Source organism: Sander vitreus, chromosome 4, assembly GCF_031162955.1.
Source record: "Sander vitreus isolate 19-12246 chromosome 4, sanVit1, whole genome shotgun sequence".
NCBI classification, from domain to species: Eukaryota; Metazoa; Chordata; class Actinopteri; order Perciformes; family Percidae; genus Sander; species Sander vitreus.
Window position 1 is genome coordinate 24,347,268 of NC_135858.1, and position 17,240 is coordinate 24,364,507.

The 17,240-nt window shown below is 42.4% G+C and overlaps 2 protein-coding genes across 12 annotated transcripts in view; both read right to left on the reverse strand.

Moving 5' to 3' along the window:
• Positions 1-34: 34 nt before the first annotated feature.
• Positions 35-14,740, reverse strand: hp1bp3 (heterochromatin protein 1, binding protein 3). 2 transcript variants are annotated; one of them, XM_078249136.1, is made up of 13 exons: positions 14,634-14,740; positions 14,084-14,164; positions 12,324-12,504; positions 11,382-11,444; positions 11,111-11,267; positions 10,857-11,000; positions 8,745-8,804; positions 7,244-7,383; positions 6,559-6,649; positions 5,433-5,592; positions 4,737-4,848; positions 4,386-4,523; positions 35-1,513 (listed from the first exon to the last, which is right to left on the reverse strand). In XM_078249136.1, the coding sequence occupies exons 2-13, from the start codon at positions 14,148-14,150 to the stop codon at positions 988-990; spliced, it is 1,839 nt and encodes a 612-aa protein (XP_078105262.1). In that variant the 5' UTR covers positions 14,151-14,164; positions 14,634-14,740; the 3' UTR covers positions 35-987. The 2 variants fall into 2 exon arrangements, with proteins under 2 accessions (XP_078105262.1, XP_078105263.1); XM_078249137.1 differs by lacking the exon at positions 11,382-11,444.
• A 1,474-nt stretch (positions 14,741-16,214) lies between these two features.
• Positions 16,215-17,240, reverse strand: part of eif4g3a (eukaryotic translation initiation factor 4 gamma, 3a) — a 56,746-nt gene continuing 55,720 nt past the window's right edge. For all 10 annotated transcript variants that reach the window (XM_078249131.1, XM_078249134.1, XM_078249135.1 and 7 more), the window contains one exon: positions 16,215-16,842. In XM_078249131.1, coding sequence (XP_078105257.1) covers positions 16,661-16,842 — 182 coding nt within the window. In that variant the 3' untranslated portion in view covers positions 16,215-16,660. The remainder of the gene's footprint in view (positions 16,843-17,240) is intronic.

The window sequence follows — 17,240 nt, forward strand, 5'->3', positions numbered from 1 at the left end:
CACTAAATAAAAAAAACAAAAAAAAAAACAAGAGTTTACAAATATAGCCATTTTATTAATGACTTGGGAAAAAAAAAAAAGCTTAACAACACAAGGAATACATGCATGCAGGGTATGTATGAGCTATTATCCTCCTTTTTCTTATTCACAACACACATTTCTTACAGTTTGGTACTGAATTACAGCGGTGAAGCAATAAAATAATTTCATGTATATGCTCTCACTCTCTCTCACACACACACACACACACACTTCAATGTGTTTGAAATTAATACTAACAGCGTGTTATTCTCTGTTAAGTCCTCAACCTGCCACCTGCAGACCTAATCTTTACAAGGGGCATTTTTTTTTGTTTTAAATAAACAAATCACATTGATCAAAAAGAAGAATTAATAGTATAATAAGGACAATTTTCTGATGCAGTACTGCACGGTCAAAAATATTGTAATTGTATCCCAGGACACATGACAACAACCTTAAAGTCTGTGTTTTATAAAATATTAAATATCATTAGGAAAAAGGTTCAAACTTTTCAACCCATATTTGAACTAAAAAAAAATGGTAATTCCCCCTCCCCCCCTCTCCAAAACACTGATATCGCACTTTATTTGATATTAGGAACATGTGCTGCCAATGCCTAAAACAGTGGGTGATGAACAGATATAAAAACAGAAGTCACTACATGGCTCTAGTTACAGGTCGTCGGATCTCGCTATGCTTTCCTGATCTGGCAGCTGGTCACACTTCTGTTGTAACAGCAACACTAACTGAGATTTTCTACACATGTTGATTAAAAAGAAAATTCAGAGACTCTCAATGTACAGTAAACTTGGTAGGATAACGTTCTTATTCTACAATAGAAATAAAAAAAAATGAACTACTGCCCTGTTAAAAAGGGAGAACATGATAAAAAGAGAGAGCACTGAAAGAAAGCGGCAGACTGCTGCATATTCAGAGCGGCCCAGTTCGTGGAAGGTGCAGCTGGGCTCAGTATTTCCCTCTCTTGGACTTACGGGGGGACTGCTTGCTGCTCCTCGCCCCCCTTTTGACTACAGCCTCTTCGGGGGATGACTCTTCAGGCTCGGGTCGCCTGGACCCACTTTTGGTCGCCGGCTTTTTGACTTCAGGCTCCTCGGGAGACGACTCTGCTGGCTTAGATCGCTTGGACCCGCTCCTCGTCGTCTCCTTTGGGACTACAGCCTCCTCGGGGGAGGACTCTCTTGACACCGGTCGCTTGGACCCCCTTTTGGTCAGCTTTTTAACAGCTGGCGTTTTGGGCTTTCTTGCAGGAGCTCCTCTCTTGACAGGCGTGGCTTTGGGTGGCGGTGTGGAGTCCTTCTTAGAGGCTGGCGGTTTCCTTCCCCGTCTATTGGCTGAAGACACCGCCTTTTTGGCCGGAGACTTCTTTGCGAGGGCGCGTCCTCTGCCTTTAGCTTTTGACTGGCTTGGGCTCCGGGACTTTTTTGCCGGTGGAGGACGGCGAGCCTTGGGTGGAGGCCTCTTCACAGATTTTCTACAATGTAATTTGAACAGGGAGCGGTTACTGAAGTAGACGAAGTGTTACGATAAACACATCACATGGGGGTGCAAGGCTATTGGAAAACGGCATCAATTAAAAGATGAACGCCTGCACACCGACTCCAAACCACACATTTATTTAGAAAGACCATCCCACTTGGATCTTCGTCAGGTCAAAATATTTAAAAATGTTTGTGGAAATGAATCCTCTTATTCTCCAAAAAAGGAAACGTTTTTAACCTCAGATACTGACACCAAGAGGTCTGAACCGAGAATATATGGTGAAATATTTCTTGTGAATTTTGATTTAGTTATGGTATAGCTTCTTGTTGGTAGCTGTCTATAGTCTCTACCATATAATACATGTATGGTGGTTTAGAATATGATAAATGTGTGTGTGAAATGTTGAGGTTTAATTCAATTTTGTTGTAAAAATGTTTCCTTTCATGTAATTTACAACTTAAAAAAAAAAAAGTCTTAAAAAAAAAAAAAAAGGCATACTATGGCTGTGTCTCAAACCGCCTACTTGCACACTTCAAACACTTAGTTTTAAGTATATAGTGTAGATAACGCAAAAAGTCAGTGCACTGAAAGTACCCGGTGACCCCCTAAAAACGGTCAAAAAGTTCAGTGTGGAACGATGGACACTACGCGCACTAAAGGGCGCCATCTTGACTACAAAGCGGAAAAGGGAGGGACCAGGGACGTCGACCGGCAGCTGATTGGGCGAACTCATCACGTGGTCTGGCTTCTCCCGGATTTCACAACGGAGCATAATGGCAGCTCGTTCAGAATACGATCTCGTATTTTACGAAGATAGTTCACCGAAACGCGTTTCTGAAAACATTTTAAGCGAGAAATAGGCCATGCAGTTGCTGAATAGGTCTGTTTTTTTGATCGACAAAGGTCAGTTTAAAAGATTTCCGTCAGATTTTGAGAGACGGCGAGCTGAGCCAACTGCTCGTCATTTCCGGTAAGCGTTTTAACGTAAGTGTTCCTTTTGGGACAATACTAACCATCTAAAGTGGGCACTACGGCAGTAAGTGGTCAGTGCACATTAGCAGTGTACTGACGGAAGTACGCAGAATGAGACACAGCCTATGTAACTTGTCCCTCTTCGGTCCCCCTACAGGTTGTCTCATTGCAACTACAGCCGTGCGAGCTGTAGTTCCAATGAGACAACCTGTAGGGGGACCGAAGAGGGACAAGTTACATAGTATGCCTTTAAAAGGCCCGGACACACCGAGCCGATAATTGGCTGTTGGACAGTCTGGCGAGGTCAGTGACTTGAGTCTGTTCGGTGTGTTCCATGCCGTCGTCCGTCCAAGGGACCGTCGACCTTCATTTTGGCCATTTGACATGTATAAATCGGCGGGGCGGGCGCTGCCGGCAGTCGGACTCAAATGACCAACCTGATTGTCAGATTTTGAGAGAGACTAGTCACGCTCATTCCACTCGCTGTTTCTGGGTTAGCACTCTGCCAATCTTTTAAACTGACCTTTGTTGATCTGAAATGAAGACAGATTCAGCAACTGCACGGCCTATTTCTCGCTTAAAATGTTTTCAAGAACACGTTTCAGTGAACTATTTTTAGTACAATATGAGATCGTATTCTGAACAAGCCGCCATAACAGTCTGTCTTTGAATTTCAGGAGAAACCAGACCCACGTGACACGTACGTCCAATCAGCTGCCGGTTTTCATTTTTGGGCGACAATATAGATTAGCGCCGCCTGCTGTTATGGAGACGTATTCCGTCTTGTCGCTTTTTTTTTGACCAACTGCCTTTTCTGTCGAGGGTCGGCCGTCTGGTCAGTGTGTCTGCAGCTTAATAGATTAATGTCTCTGCAATCCTACTCTTTGGGGTCAATGTGCTTTTTCATTGCATGCCACTTGACCTGTTAACTGTTCTGAGAACATTTTGAGTTACTTAAGTGTCATTATAAAACTCCCTGCAGACTACAACGCTGTGTTAAGAGTGATTTATGTTTTTGCGTACGCAAGTACGTGCAGACACGGACACACGGCAGACCCTACGCAGTAGCCTGACGTGCACCTCTCAAAAGATGCAACTACACGTCGCGGCGACCGGCGTCGCTCGGCCTGGCAGTGTTGCATTTCCCCCCCTACTCATTTCCTGGTTCTCCTTTTCCATTATATATAAAAAAAAATAAAAAAAACATGAAATCAAGGATTTCCTGCTACAGACTTCTCACCGTGGTCAGGAAGCACAGGGGAGACACTTTGTTTATCTCACTATAGTCTCGCTTTGCCAGACCATCCACGCGCGCGGAGTGGAGGAGGGTCGTCCACGCAGCATTCCGGGATAGGAGAAAAACGTGCTCTGCTTTATTGGCATTTCTTTAAACCAATCACAATCTTCATGAACAGGGGGTAAGCTTGTATGGAGCTGCTGCAAAATAGTTGTGTGAGAGAAAACTGATTGGACAGATAGTCTAGCTAGCTGTCTGGATTTACCCTGCAGAGATCTGAGGAGCAGTTAACCGTAGCCAAATTACAACACAAAGAAAGCGCAAGGAAACGGAAAATACACGCGTCCGGCGGAATTTCCTGCGGCATCGGAGCAATCCCGGGAGTGGAACGTCAAGGACATAGACTACTCTCACTATGACTCTAGAGTCGTTACTCGCTCCGAAGCGAATCGCCGTCACTCTCTCACTCGCTCTACCACACACTCCCCAGGCACACACACGCCGGCCCTGCTATTCTCTTAAAGAGATCGACGCACAAGTATAAACTTCAGGCCACTTAGGTAGTCTACGGTGAAAGCTCTGCGTGGAGCCTCCGCACAACCATAAATCAAGCTTTAAGCATACCGAGTACAGATGAAACATCTTTTACACCCACCTCTTCCGAGAGGGAGCTTCATCCTCAGACTCTTCCTCCTCTTCGGACTCTTCCTCGTCAGAAGATTCAACCGTCCGCCTCCGCGGAGTGGTTTTCTGCGGAGGCTTGTTGAACTTGTCTGGGTACAGGATGGTAGGGCTAAGGAGAAAAATCAAATGATCTAGGACAGCATACAAAGACAAGTATATCAACTGTGCTAGTTCCTCTTGCTGTGTTTCTTTTGTGATTTGAGTCAAACTACAGTAGAACGCGCACTGCATTCACTAAAGAAACAAGAGTTGGAGACCTTTTCTTTATATTATTACTTCCATCCGAGTATTAAGCGTAACAATGGAAATGTAGTTGCCATACCTTGGGTAGAAAGGGAACGAGAGCTGGTAGGTCCCTGTGAAGCCGTGACCGGTGATCTGCTCCATCCAGCCGAGTACTTTACACTTTGTCAGGGTCCTCCTCAGATTGGCCACTAAAGAAAAGAGTTCCCTTTTTCAGTGACAACATTTTCGATGCATAAACTTACCAAAATGATCACACTGGGATTAGATTTCACGTTACAAAATGAAAAGAAAGCACACATTACAAAACAAGCCCCTAAAGTGACACGATTTTGAGTATCCGACCTCTTGTAGGCTCGAAACGTGGGTGCAAGAGTTTGTGTAATTCCCTGCAGAGGATAGCGCCTGCGATCAGTCAATAGTGTGGGGGTATTTGGCCAGATATGGGCGAAACTATGCACTTCTGCAACATAGTGACACTATGGACGGGCAGCAGAGGAGAGGAGTATGGTGCAGGAGTGGTTTGTTTCCATTTACGTTCCTTTTGTGCGAAAACTGGTCACTATTGGAATCCATTGTACTCAACGCGAAGAACAAAATTGCAAACTTTTTGAGTAAATCCAATGTGCTTTTTCAACTGGAAACCTCATCATTTGAAAATACTTTACCAAATTTGAAATGACCTGAGAGAGCAGTCAGAAGTCAGCAGCAGTCCTGTTAAGACATTCAGTATCGGCGAGAGAGGGAAGGAGAGGGAGAGAGAGGTGAGTCTTACCTAATTGGTACTCCTTTATATCCTTGTTTGCGTCCACTAGGTGTTTGCGTAAAGTGGTGGTGCTGCAGGTTTTAGGTTCGTTCATGGCTGTGATGGCGGCTGTGATGGCGTCCTCCAAGGTGCTGCCCTTCAGCAGGACCTGGTTACCGGTACGCTTCAGCTGTGACAGTCGGATATAAAACATTTTTAGGATTTTAGGTCCTTATTGCCCTTCACCAAATCGTTTAATTTTTTTTATGCCGGCAGTAAGACAATCATCACATTGTTTACTGGCACTTGACAGACACTTATTTTCCCATAGCTTTCATGTTCTAGAGGGATTATTACTTGGCAATATCTTTATCTCGCAATATCTAAAATTCTACTGAAATAGTATAATACAACAATGATGCCCGAGCTGGCAAGGCAGCTTTATTTGTATAGCACATTTCAGCAACAGGGCAGTTCAAAGTGCTTTACATGAAACAGTAAAGAGCAGTTAAAAACCACCCACACAATGCAAATGATCAATATACACAATTCACACATGAACAGAAAAGTTGCAGTGCAGTATAAGAAATGAACAATTATTTAAAAAGGCAGCATCAAAAAGGAAGGTCTTCAGCCTTGATTTAAAAGAACAGAGTTGCGGCGGACCTGCAGTTTTCTGGGAGTTTGTTCCAGATATGTGGAGCATAAAAACTGACCGCTGCTTCCCACTGTTTAGTTCAGACTCTGGGGACAGAAAGCAGACGACCTGAGAGGTCTGGGTGGTTCATGGTGTAGCAGCAGATCAAAAATGTATGTTGGCCCTAACCCGTTTAGTGCTTTATAAACCAACAGAAGCATTGGTTTATTAGCAGATTGACTGGCACTGTAGAGCTTAATCAGGCCTGGAATCAGAGCCGATCCTGTGGTTCACTGTGGGTGGTTTTTGACTTGCAAATAAAATATATCATGCACGTTTTTAACTGTTTAATGCTTAAAAATGAACTGATAATATTGAGCGAGAGGAGAACTTGTGACATAAGCCATTGGTGCTCATGAAAAACACCACGTCACTGTCCAGTTTATGTGCCACGAGTCATTTAAAAAAAAACGAAAGATGCAACTCATTTTGGGACACAAATTTAATAAAAAGCTTTACCTGGAAAGTCCCTCTGGCTCCTTTCCCAGTGATTTGCTCCAGTTGTCCTTTCTCTACTGCCTTCACCAGGGCTGTCTTCAGGACGTCTGGCCTGAGGACCAACCAGAGTCAGTAAATCATTAGTATATTGAATAATCCAAGCTAGTAAATAAACTTACACACACCCCTTTTCCTTTAAGTTACTGAGCCACTAAAATCCAGCGTGGCTGTGTATCTTTCAAGGTAATTCCTGAAAAATCATCTTTACCCCATTATTGCAGTTTTTACCTTTTTATGTTGTCATTTCGTTTTACATTTAAGCTTGGAACTTCGTTTTAGTGAGCATCAATAGCGCAGGACCTTTCCCCAGGGACTAGCAACCTTATTGAGGAACTCATTGTGTTTCGACTGCAGGGACGTGTGTCTAAATTATGCTCTATGGACATTTTACCCCCCAAAAGTACCTGCCTGGGGGTAGTATTTTCTGAAAGTACAGGAACCTGTGGGGTGGAATTTGCAGGACAACTTTTAGAAGCTGGTTTTTTTTTTTTAGCGTTGGTCAGATTAAAACTGGAATCTTCAAAGACTTTTAAAATAAATAAAAAAATAACTGAAGAATCAACAATGAAAATAATTGTTAGTTGGAGCCCTGATCCTCTGCAAAGTTACAGAAAACAACGTTCAACGGTAAAACAGTGCGCCGTACCTGTTCTCGATGTCGAAGTCGGGGAAGTGCTGCTCCAGGTATTTCTTGATCAGGTTGTAGGAGGCCTCTTTGGGCTCACAGAGCCGAGTGATGATGAGAGGAAGAGCATCCCCCAGAGACTCCGTCTTCTGAGCAGCTTTCTAAAACACCATCAGTTTACAGACATGACGATTACAACCACACACATCCCAGTGTCATAGGAGAAAAAAAAAAAAAACACATTGCTGCAGCTCCTCCTTTCACCTTGTGTGTTGAGTTCTCCGTTTTAGCTACAGAGTGAGACATCACACTTCTGTTCCATCTTTGTTGGGAATCGCACATGTGCAGTAAGTACTGCTAGCTAGTCAGTTGCAGAGTATGAGCAAGGGGGTAAGACAGCCTCTACAAAGCGTAACTCCTATGGCGCCATTTTGATGCTACCTAGCACTCACCTGCCGTTAGCATTCCATTGACTGCCATTCATTTTGACAGCAAATAACTTTACATCTGAAGTGTTTAAAAGACTTTATTTGTCCATTGTTTATTTCTAAAGAAACACGACAATGTATAAAAGGCTCCATTACCTTGTATCTCACATTATGGCTCCATAGCAGACGTTTTTGTAAAAATAGGCTAACGATTGTGTCATAACCACGCGACTTTCTGTCGCATAGTAGAGAAATTACCGTATAGTACAGGAGAAGCTTGCAGGCAGTTTCGACTTACATTAGCTGTTTAAGTTTAATTACTAATGTTAACTAGCATTTTAGTTAACAATAATTAGCCTGTGCCTATGTTATCTCCTTACATATACGTACGCTGTCCATCTCTGCAAGATTCGGAATGATTGAGATTTCTCTTGGCACAGTTACCAGAAGACTTCCAACTTTCAGATAGGTTGCTCACGTCACATCTACATCGTCAAGCTCAGTTGGAGGCTGCGCAGCAACGCTCAGCCATCACCGGCAAAGTGCTTTTAATATACTGTTGATATATATACACTGATCTGTTGGTTCATTTCTTTAACTGTCTGAGTATGAGGGCGTGCCATGCTAGGCGAGCATTATAACGTGTGTTACACAGTGACGCACGTTCGTCACGGAAAAAAAGGCTGGAACAATAGAGCTGTTTGGAGCAGTTTGTGAACAGTGTTTTCTGTTGGAGATGGTAAGTCCCTTTGGGGTGGACTTTGGGCTTTTTCACTTTGTAAACCTAAAATGTGCACACAAAAAAGATATAACACAAAAGGAAAGGGAAAAAGCCAAAAAGCATAATATGAGCACTTTAAGACAAGAGGGAGATCAATATCACTGGAAACAGGGCTCTGTCCAACAGTAACAAATACCCAGCACCTGTAAAGCTAATGAACACATTTTCCCTCATTCACTTATATGTATAAACACAACAATTACTGTAGCTCATGCCAGGCAGCCAGCAGAGAATCCAGGAAGCTGTAGCTCCCTGCCAGGAAATAGTCTGGTACATAACTATTGCACATCACATTACTTCGGTTGTAACATACCTTAGACAAGGGGGGCTGCTTGCCAATGGCGAATGTTCCTGAAAGGCCTTTACCCTTTAGCTGTGTGAGACGGATAAAAAAAACAAAAAATAAAAATACAACAGTGAGCAAACCGGCGACAGACTTTTAATGAACATCTGTAAAATTTGCTAACACCTGTCGCTCGGCTGTGGCTTGGTAGCATCTCCCCCCCCAACTCATTTCCTGGTTCTCCTTCTCCATAAACAACATGAAATCAAGGAGAGGGTTAACTTTTCGTGCTCCAGATTTCCCACCGTGGTCAGAAAGCACAGGGGAGACACTTTGTTTCTCTCACTATGCCTCTAGAGTCGCTACTCGCTCTGAAGACAATTGCCGTCACTTACAGACACACACAAAATCCGTGCTGCCTACACGATCCATTCTGCGCATGCGCAGATGTTAATCCTGTTGTACGAGGATTTACGACACTGCACGATCTGTTCCACGCTTCCAGTCGTAGTTGTCTGCCGTTAGCCTCCACCGGAAAGCTAACGTCAGCTAAACTAACAGCTAATTCGGCTAACCGCTAGCTGAGACAGCATGTAAAAGACCCTCAAACCTGAAAATAACTGTTAATATATATAAAAAAATAAAACAGCTGTTACGTCAGTTCTACTTTCTCATTTAAAATACAATCACGCAATACTTGTCTTTGTTATTACTGTAACGTCTTAATTTAGCTGTAGCCTGCTTTTCCCAGTGTTTAGTTTAAGTTAACGTTATTTTAGACTGAATCAAGCTGTCAGCTAGCGGTTAGCCGAATTAGCGGTTAGCTAAACTAGCGTTAGCTTCTCGGTGGAGGCAGACCGCTACAACTATGACAGATCGTGCAGTGTCGTAAATCCCATGGATGTATTAAGGGCGTTTTCACACCTGAAAGCCTGAACCAAGGTTCATGTTTTTGTTACATTGTAACATTTGATCCTGCAAGTTTTGGTTTCACACTGCAGTTATGCAAGCGCACTAAAGATCTATACGTGACGAAACTACGTCCTGCCGTCATGACATACGTGAGCTGCGTCTCCAGATACTGATAATTGATTGGTTTGTTGACGGGCTTCCCCGTCCTCTCTTATCCTCTCTCTGGGTTGGAGTTTTTTCAACTGACTGCTGCTCTCCCCTTCTGCCGTGGCTCTTTTTGTTTTGTTGTGATGTTGAGAAGCAAGACACGGGAACTTTCTTTCTGGAGTATTTATTCAGAGACAAACGGAAACCTACACTGTACATTTACTACCACTTAAATAAACTGCTGATGTATTCTCTGCTCTGATAGCCGACAGCTGTCTGCTCTGAGTCACTCCCTCATGTAGCCTACACACTAAGCACCGAGCTATTCCTTAAAGGAGCTATTCTCCGGTCTTGTAACACAAGGAGAGCCTGCCAGAGCTTCTTGTATTTGGTCCGAAAGTCCGAACCATCCAAAAAATGCTTTCACACTATAAACGAACCGGACCGAGACCACCTCTTTTTATCGGACCAAAATTTGGTCTTTTGATCCGGACCGTGGTCCGGGGGAGGTTTCTCACCTGTAATTTTGGTTCAGATCAAACTGAAAAGTACGAAAGTCCAGACCAAATGAGGTATGTGTGAAAACGCCCTAAGAGAACTCGTAAAAACAGGATCGTCATCTTGCGCATGTGCAGAACGGATCGAGCAGGCAGCACGGATCGTGTACCGACAGCCGGCTCGAGGATCACACCAACTCACAAGTAAACAAAGAGTTTCGCCCTCTGGAACCCCCCCCTAGCATTCTGGCGCTGAAATGCACCGCGATGCAAAGAAACACGTTCAACCCCAACGCAGAACTCTGAAAGGGTCACGACGCCGTAGTTGCGGCGTGGAGTTTACGCACGACCATAAAACGGCCTTAAGGCCGTGCATTTACTGGGGAAGTTTACACTTCAATAACACCAGCCAAACCAGTGTTTTTTATTTATGTCCCATGAAATACAGTACACACATTTGATAATGTCTATCTTGAAAATGTATGTTTCTTCACACCGATTTAAGACAACGCTTTTATGTATATTCTTTGCATGGGAAAAGTATAAAACAATAAAGATGTTCTCCCCGTAAATTACCATCCTTTACCTGTTTGATGGTGCCCTTCTCCAAATGTTTCTTCATTGCTTTCTTGATGAGAAACTTCTTCTTGTCGAGCTCCATCCCCGGGTATTTCTTCAGAATATATTTCATGACGGACTGGTATGAAACCCCAGACTTGTCATTACAAGACTGTAAGGAGAGAGGACAAAAAAATTACAGATTTCTTTTCGCAAAAAAAATAAAAAATGCACGTAACTGACTGCATTGATGAATAATGGATTTACAGTGTTTGTACACACCGTAATAGCTTCGATGAGGATATTATCCACTTTGTTCTGTGTGCCTGCAAAGTTGGTAACAGGAAGCTTTTTGCTGGCAGCGACGCTAGCCCACACTGGAATTGTCCTTTTCACCTTCTTGACTTTGGCTCTCTCGTACTTGTAGCCGTCCTTCAACCTGCCACCAAAAAAAAAAAAGGAGGAGCAAAACAAGTTCAGTGAGGGGGTTCGTTTCTTTAGAAGCGATATTTCACCGTGATTGTTACCACCCTTATCTTTATCACATCCTCACCTTAGTAGGAGAACATAGCAGTGTGTTGCACACTGTCCAGCCGCGCAGTCCTTGCATTTGTCACTTTGTCCATTTGTCACCGACGGGAGAGACAGAATGAAGTTTGAGAACATCTGTCTTAATGATCACCACGGCAACTGGGCCCTACCTGAAGTGCTATGCTAGTGTACTACGTGCAGAAAATGGAATGTTTGCTTTGTCAAGGTCTGGGAGAAGAAAGGGAGGAGAAATTATGTTAACGTGGGAAGCCAGGTTAAATGTCACTAATACCTCATCACATACAGCTAATTATGAGGATTTTTCACTTGTTTTCTTAGAATGTCTGAGTATATAATTTTGAGGAATGGTCAAAAGCTAAATAGGAGGATTTTTTCACTTGTTTTCTTAGAATGTCTGAGTACATTATTTTGAGGAATGGTCAAAACAAAAGTCATTACTTTTTCCATGAAGACCAATTTGTCCATGAGGCTTTAGAAATGTACAATTTGACCTACACCAAAACTGCAGGGTTTTTTAAACATTCGGAACATATTTTGCTTAATTTATTATTTAATAAGTGGGCAAAAAAATACTGTTTTGATTCTGCATGTATTAGTCATGCATTATTCTGAATGTATGTAGATTGCAGTAGATAATGCTGCCCCTTCTTTGAGCTTTCAGATGTAGACTGAGCTGGTAACAAATCATCAGACTTGCATGACGCTTCCGTCCTCTCCTCCTGGACTCCTCCGAGACTGACGGACAAAGGGGCCGAGACATTTGTCTGATATATGAATGTGGCTGTGACAGGTCACATCCTTTGGAAATGCAACACTGCAACCATAAGAGGAGCAGTCTGCTGTTATCCAGCAGAGGCAAGGATAATATAAACAGATAAAAGTGCTATCAAAGTGAAATATCGCAGTGTTCAGCGTTGCACACTAGCACTCTGGTGAAACTCACTCTTTCTTCCCTGTCCCTTCTCTGTCCTTTTCCACCGCCGCCACTTCATCGGCCTTCTCTCCGTTCTCTGTGGGCTCCGTGTTGCCCGTGGCCTCGCCTTCCTCGCCTTCGGCTGCCGTGGCTGAAGATGCGGCCGGCTCTTCGTCAGCGGAGGGTGACTCCTCTGATGACGCTTCAGGCTCTGTGAGGATGAAACTATTTAAATTAAGAGCAAAACAATATATGCGATAACGCTGAGTGTGTGTATGTGTGTATGTATGTATGTATGTATGTATGCATGCGTATATGTATGTATGTATGCATGCGTATATGTATGTATGTATGCATGCGTATATGTATGTATGTATGTATGTATGCATGCGTATATGTATGTATTTTTTTTTCAGGGCTGTCAATCGATTTAAAAAATTAATTTAATTACATACTCTGATTAATTAATCACATACATAATTAACAGTGCCTGAACCGATACTTTTTAAGTAAAAAAAGAAGAAAAAAAAAGTACTAAACAGTCCCTCCAGGATTTTGCGATGTCGCCAATTCACACGAATTCAACCAATCGCGAATTTGGTGCGACTCGCAATTTTGACCAATCACTCGTAAGAAATTGTTTAAATTATGACAAATATGCTATATACACATTAGATTTAGTTCATACTTTTTTTTGTGTATTTGTTTTCTGATTTTAACACTATAAAGACCGTTGCCGTGCTTGCATCCCTGCCTTACCCCTCCTACCAGTCCCTATGGCCACTTGGCCAGTGGGAATGCAATAGAAAAAACGGTTTTGGGGGAGAGTAGACAGCAGAACTGTTTAGAAGTGGACTGTTCCTAGAACTACGTTCCTGTAACTACTTGGTCGGAAAGCGGCTATTGTGGCGGTTAGATGGATGCGTTATAATAACAAAAGGTCAGTTCCTATGGCCACTTGGCCAGTGGGAATGCAATAGAAAAAACGGTTTTGGGGGAGAGTAGACAGCAGAACTGTTTAGAAGTGGACTGTTCCTAGAACTACGTTCCTGTAACTACTTGGTCGGATAGAGGCTAACGTTAGCACCCGCAAATAAAGGTTTGCAACCCATTTTGGGTAAGGGCACGGATGTAGAGATGGAAAGGAAACATGGGATAGACGGAGGGTACAACATACTACAGACTCTGACAATGGCGTGTTTATGTTGCTGTATTTTCTCTTAAAAACATATGGACTAAAGGTTGATGGTACTGCTGCAGTTGTGCAGGATTGTTACGCCTTTCCAGCATGTCATTAAGACTTGTTTTGGTTGATTTCCATACTTTGGAGCAAAATTTGGCCGTGCGACTGCTGATTGGCCATATCTGATGTAGTTAAGCATGTCCTCTAGCATGACTAAATATCAATGTTTGGGATTTTTTTTTAATCAACACATTGGGCTAATGGCTTAAATATGATAAACCCCCCCCCCCCATTTTAAAAGGCCTTGATGCAATATTCTGAATGACTGTTCCTACTTTCACCTCAAACACATGGTATTACCCAATTCTAATTTAAGTGTGCATGTAAGCACCAAAATAATTGTAGCATTTGATTGTTTTAATTATCAGGTCTAGAGACTTGTTTCCGTGATGAAAGGTTGTAAAACAAACTTTGCATGCCCACACACCCATCTCCAGACTGAAGACTACAGTGTCTGTAATGAGCACTGAGACCAGTTCAATCTGTGTCCGTGATGACGGCGCTTTCTCGGGTCTTAAGTTCCAGAGATGGACGACCCCAGCCTCACCTTTCTCTGCTGCAGCGGAGGGGGCCTTCTCCGGGGTTGGAGTCGCTGCTGCTCTGCGTATCGGCATCACACCAGATTTACCTGGATGAGGAAAATAATAAACACGTATCCGAACACCAGGAAAGCACATTAGCACGCACCACTGGCTTGAGGCCCATTCTGTGTACGTGCGTGGTGAAACATGGGGACTGTGTCAAACCCACTTCATTCATTGAGCCCAATTATCCCTAAACAGAAGAAAAAGGTGCGCTTGTGTTTCAAAAAACGCAACCACTTTTAAGGCGCTGCACTGCTCTCTGGATTAGCCGCCAGTCTTCGCCAATACATTTCCATCATTTTCACACGAACCAGAAGATGAGTTGCCAGAAAATTTCGGGGATTTCGCCATTTTGTCCATTGGTTTACACACACAGTGATGGCGTCGCACAAGGCAGATAAAATTCATTTCAGTTGCATGGAGTAAAAAACCACCGGCCTACATATTTCCAGTATCACATCCGTGCAACTTCACATTGAGCTAAAAACTTATCATACTGCAAATCAAACTTACCTTTTACTTGTGGAGAAAAAGTGAGATACTTTGGAGTAAATTTCTGCACGATCCTTTCTTTATTTAGATTTCTCTGTTTACGAGCCCCGCCCCATTACGACCGTTGGTCACGTCGCAGCGTCACAGCACGTCGTAGGATTCCCACCGTCATGGCCGCCGACACAACTACAATGCCTCCATGTAAAAAGCTCAAGTATAATATTGAGGTTTTATGTCCATATTTTGAGCTAATGTGATGTCTTCTACCGTACAGGCCAATACAATCTAAACACATCGTTAACTTAACGAACAGAAATCCATTATTATCGTACAAGCATTCAAAAACAACAGCTCTGATATTGTTTTGAAAATGTGTCTCTGGAAAATTCATGGGAGCTGTAGTTGTCTAATGCTAACAGAGGTTAAATGAAGAGGAACGCAACTTCTCTTATTCAATGTAACAGTATTAACGTTACACACTAAGCGTAAAATATAGACAGAAGACATCACAAACATGTTAGCTTTCTGGAAAAGGTAAAGAAATAGGAAAATACACAAAAAATGGTCACTTATCCAATACCTGTGCTCTCAATCACACTCATGCTGGATCATTACTAACAATTATCATGTCAATTTAATATGCCCATTATTTTCTCAATTAATGATTAATAGTTTGGTCTATGTCACAATTTCATAATTTTACTTTTTCAAATTGCTTATTTTGTCTGAACAGTCTTAAACCCAAATATACAATGACATCCATCAGGATAGCAGCAAATACTCCCTATTAAGAAGCTAAAATTGTCTGTCCATCATCCCAAAGCAAGTGAACTGCAACCACTTGACCACAATGAAATACATCTCAATTGGATCTATACACAAACATAAAAAAGTGTGGTCGAATACAAGCAAGAAATGAACTGCTGCAGCTATTTCAAAGCCAAGGCACAACTTTAGAGTTATTTTATAACAAATGTTGATACTTTTAATGGCTCAGCAGAACAAATGAGTGGCTCATAGTGACTCCAGCTGCTCTTCCTGGGATATCATACAGCTCTTCTTCTGAGGATGTCAAGTCGTTGTCCAAAATGGGAAAACAACGCATGCATGCACGCACACACACACACACACAAACAAACAAACAAATCTGGCAACCCACATCTACAAACAACAACCATCAAAAAAAGAACAAATCATGACAATCAGCTTTTTTTTTTTTTTTTTTAAATACCTTTTTTGTCTTTAATGTATTTACAAGCTTTAATCTGTTCTGTAGGTCTGAAGAATTACAAGCATTTCATGTTCAGCGAACCTGGCCATTTGCTTTTTGATGTTGCATTTTTGCTTGTTTCATTTGAATGTATCCGGTTTGTCCTGTGGACTGACTTGCATCCCTTCTTGAATGCATACCTCTACCTCTCATGAGGCATATGTACATATCAACGTAGAGCAAGCCAAGGCTGAGAGAAACACTTCCTGGTTATTAGGAGATAACCTTTGACCTCAACACGGACAAGGTTAATAGTTTCTGTGCATCCACTTCTTTTTATCTCTGCTTCCCCTTCATCCCAAAATAATTTTGTTTTACCCTGTTTTAAACCAAACAGTGTGGAATCCAGGGAGGCTATTTATTTATTTTTTTTTAACAATTATTATTTTGTTATTATAATTAATTATATTGTTATTTCTGTTGTTGTTCTCATTTGTGAGCATCTGCAAATGTTAAATAAGTTTCATATTTGCAGTCCTTAAAAAAATAATAAATTAAAGAGTCCAGAACCTATGCATCTTTTAAGTCTCTTCTTAAAAAGTAACAAAACAAAAGTAAGTTAAAATTTAAAACAAAAATATTTTCTATGTATAATACAGGTATTTAGTGCTTCTGCCGTTGGAATCCAAACTCAAAATGGCGGCATGTTTCAGAACCGTACCGCAGAAAAAAATTCCAGCCGTAAAACATGTTGTCCTGCCCATACACCCATTTTGAATGTGTGTTCTGCTGTAAGGATGCAGTTCTACTACGCCGTGTCCCCCGGGTGTCTCCCTCGTCAATTATCTTCCGACTCCTCCTCCGCCTCCCGCAGCCAGGTGAAGAAGGCCGTAACAGACTTAAGGGCTACCCCCTTACCCTGCTGCTCGGCAGCGTCTTTGCTCGTCTCCCACCTGTAGAAAGCATCCTCCGAGATGACGTCCTCATCATACAGACAGTCAAAGAACATCCGGAGAAGATCTGGAAGGCAAAGACACATCAGTCATCTAAGGCCTTTTAAAACAACTTTCTGAGCTGCTATAGTAACTCCCCGGCCATGTGTATTCCAGTTAATTCAAAGGTTCCAGTGGAGGCATCATGGGGGTGAAGATGCCCCCCCTCTTTGAGGAAATGCCCTCTGGGAGGAGGTGTGGACAACTGTTTTACATCTGAGAGCTTCAAAACAAGTACATTCCCCTTGTGGTTTTTTTTCCTGTAATTATTCATGGTATTTTAGTTTGTTTTTGTAATATGGCTCCCAAATTGCATGTCTTTCATACTTTAAAATGTACACTTCACCCCCAAATCCAAAATACATATGTTTCCTCTTACCTGTTGTGCTATTTATTAATCTAGATTGTTTTGGTGCGAGTTGCCCA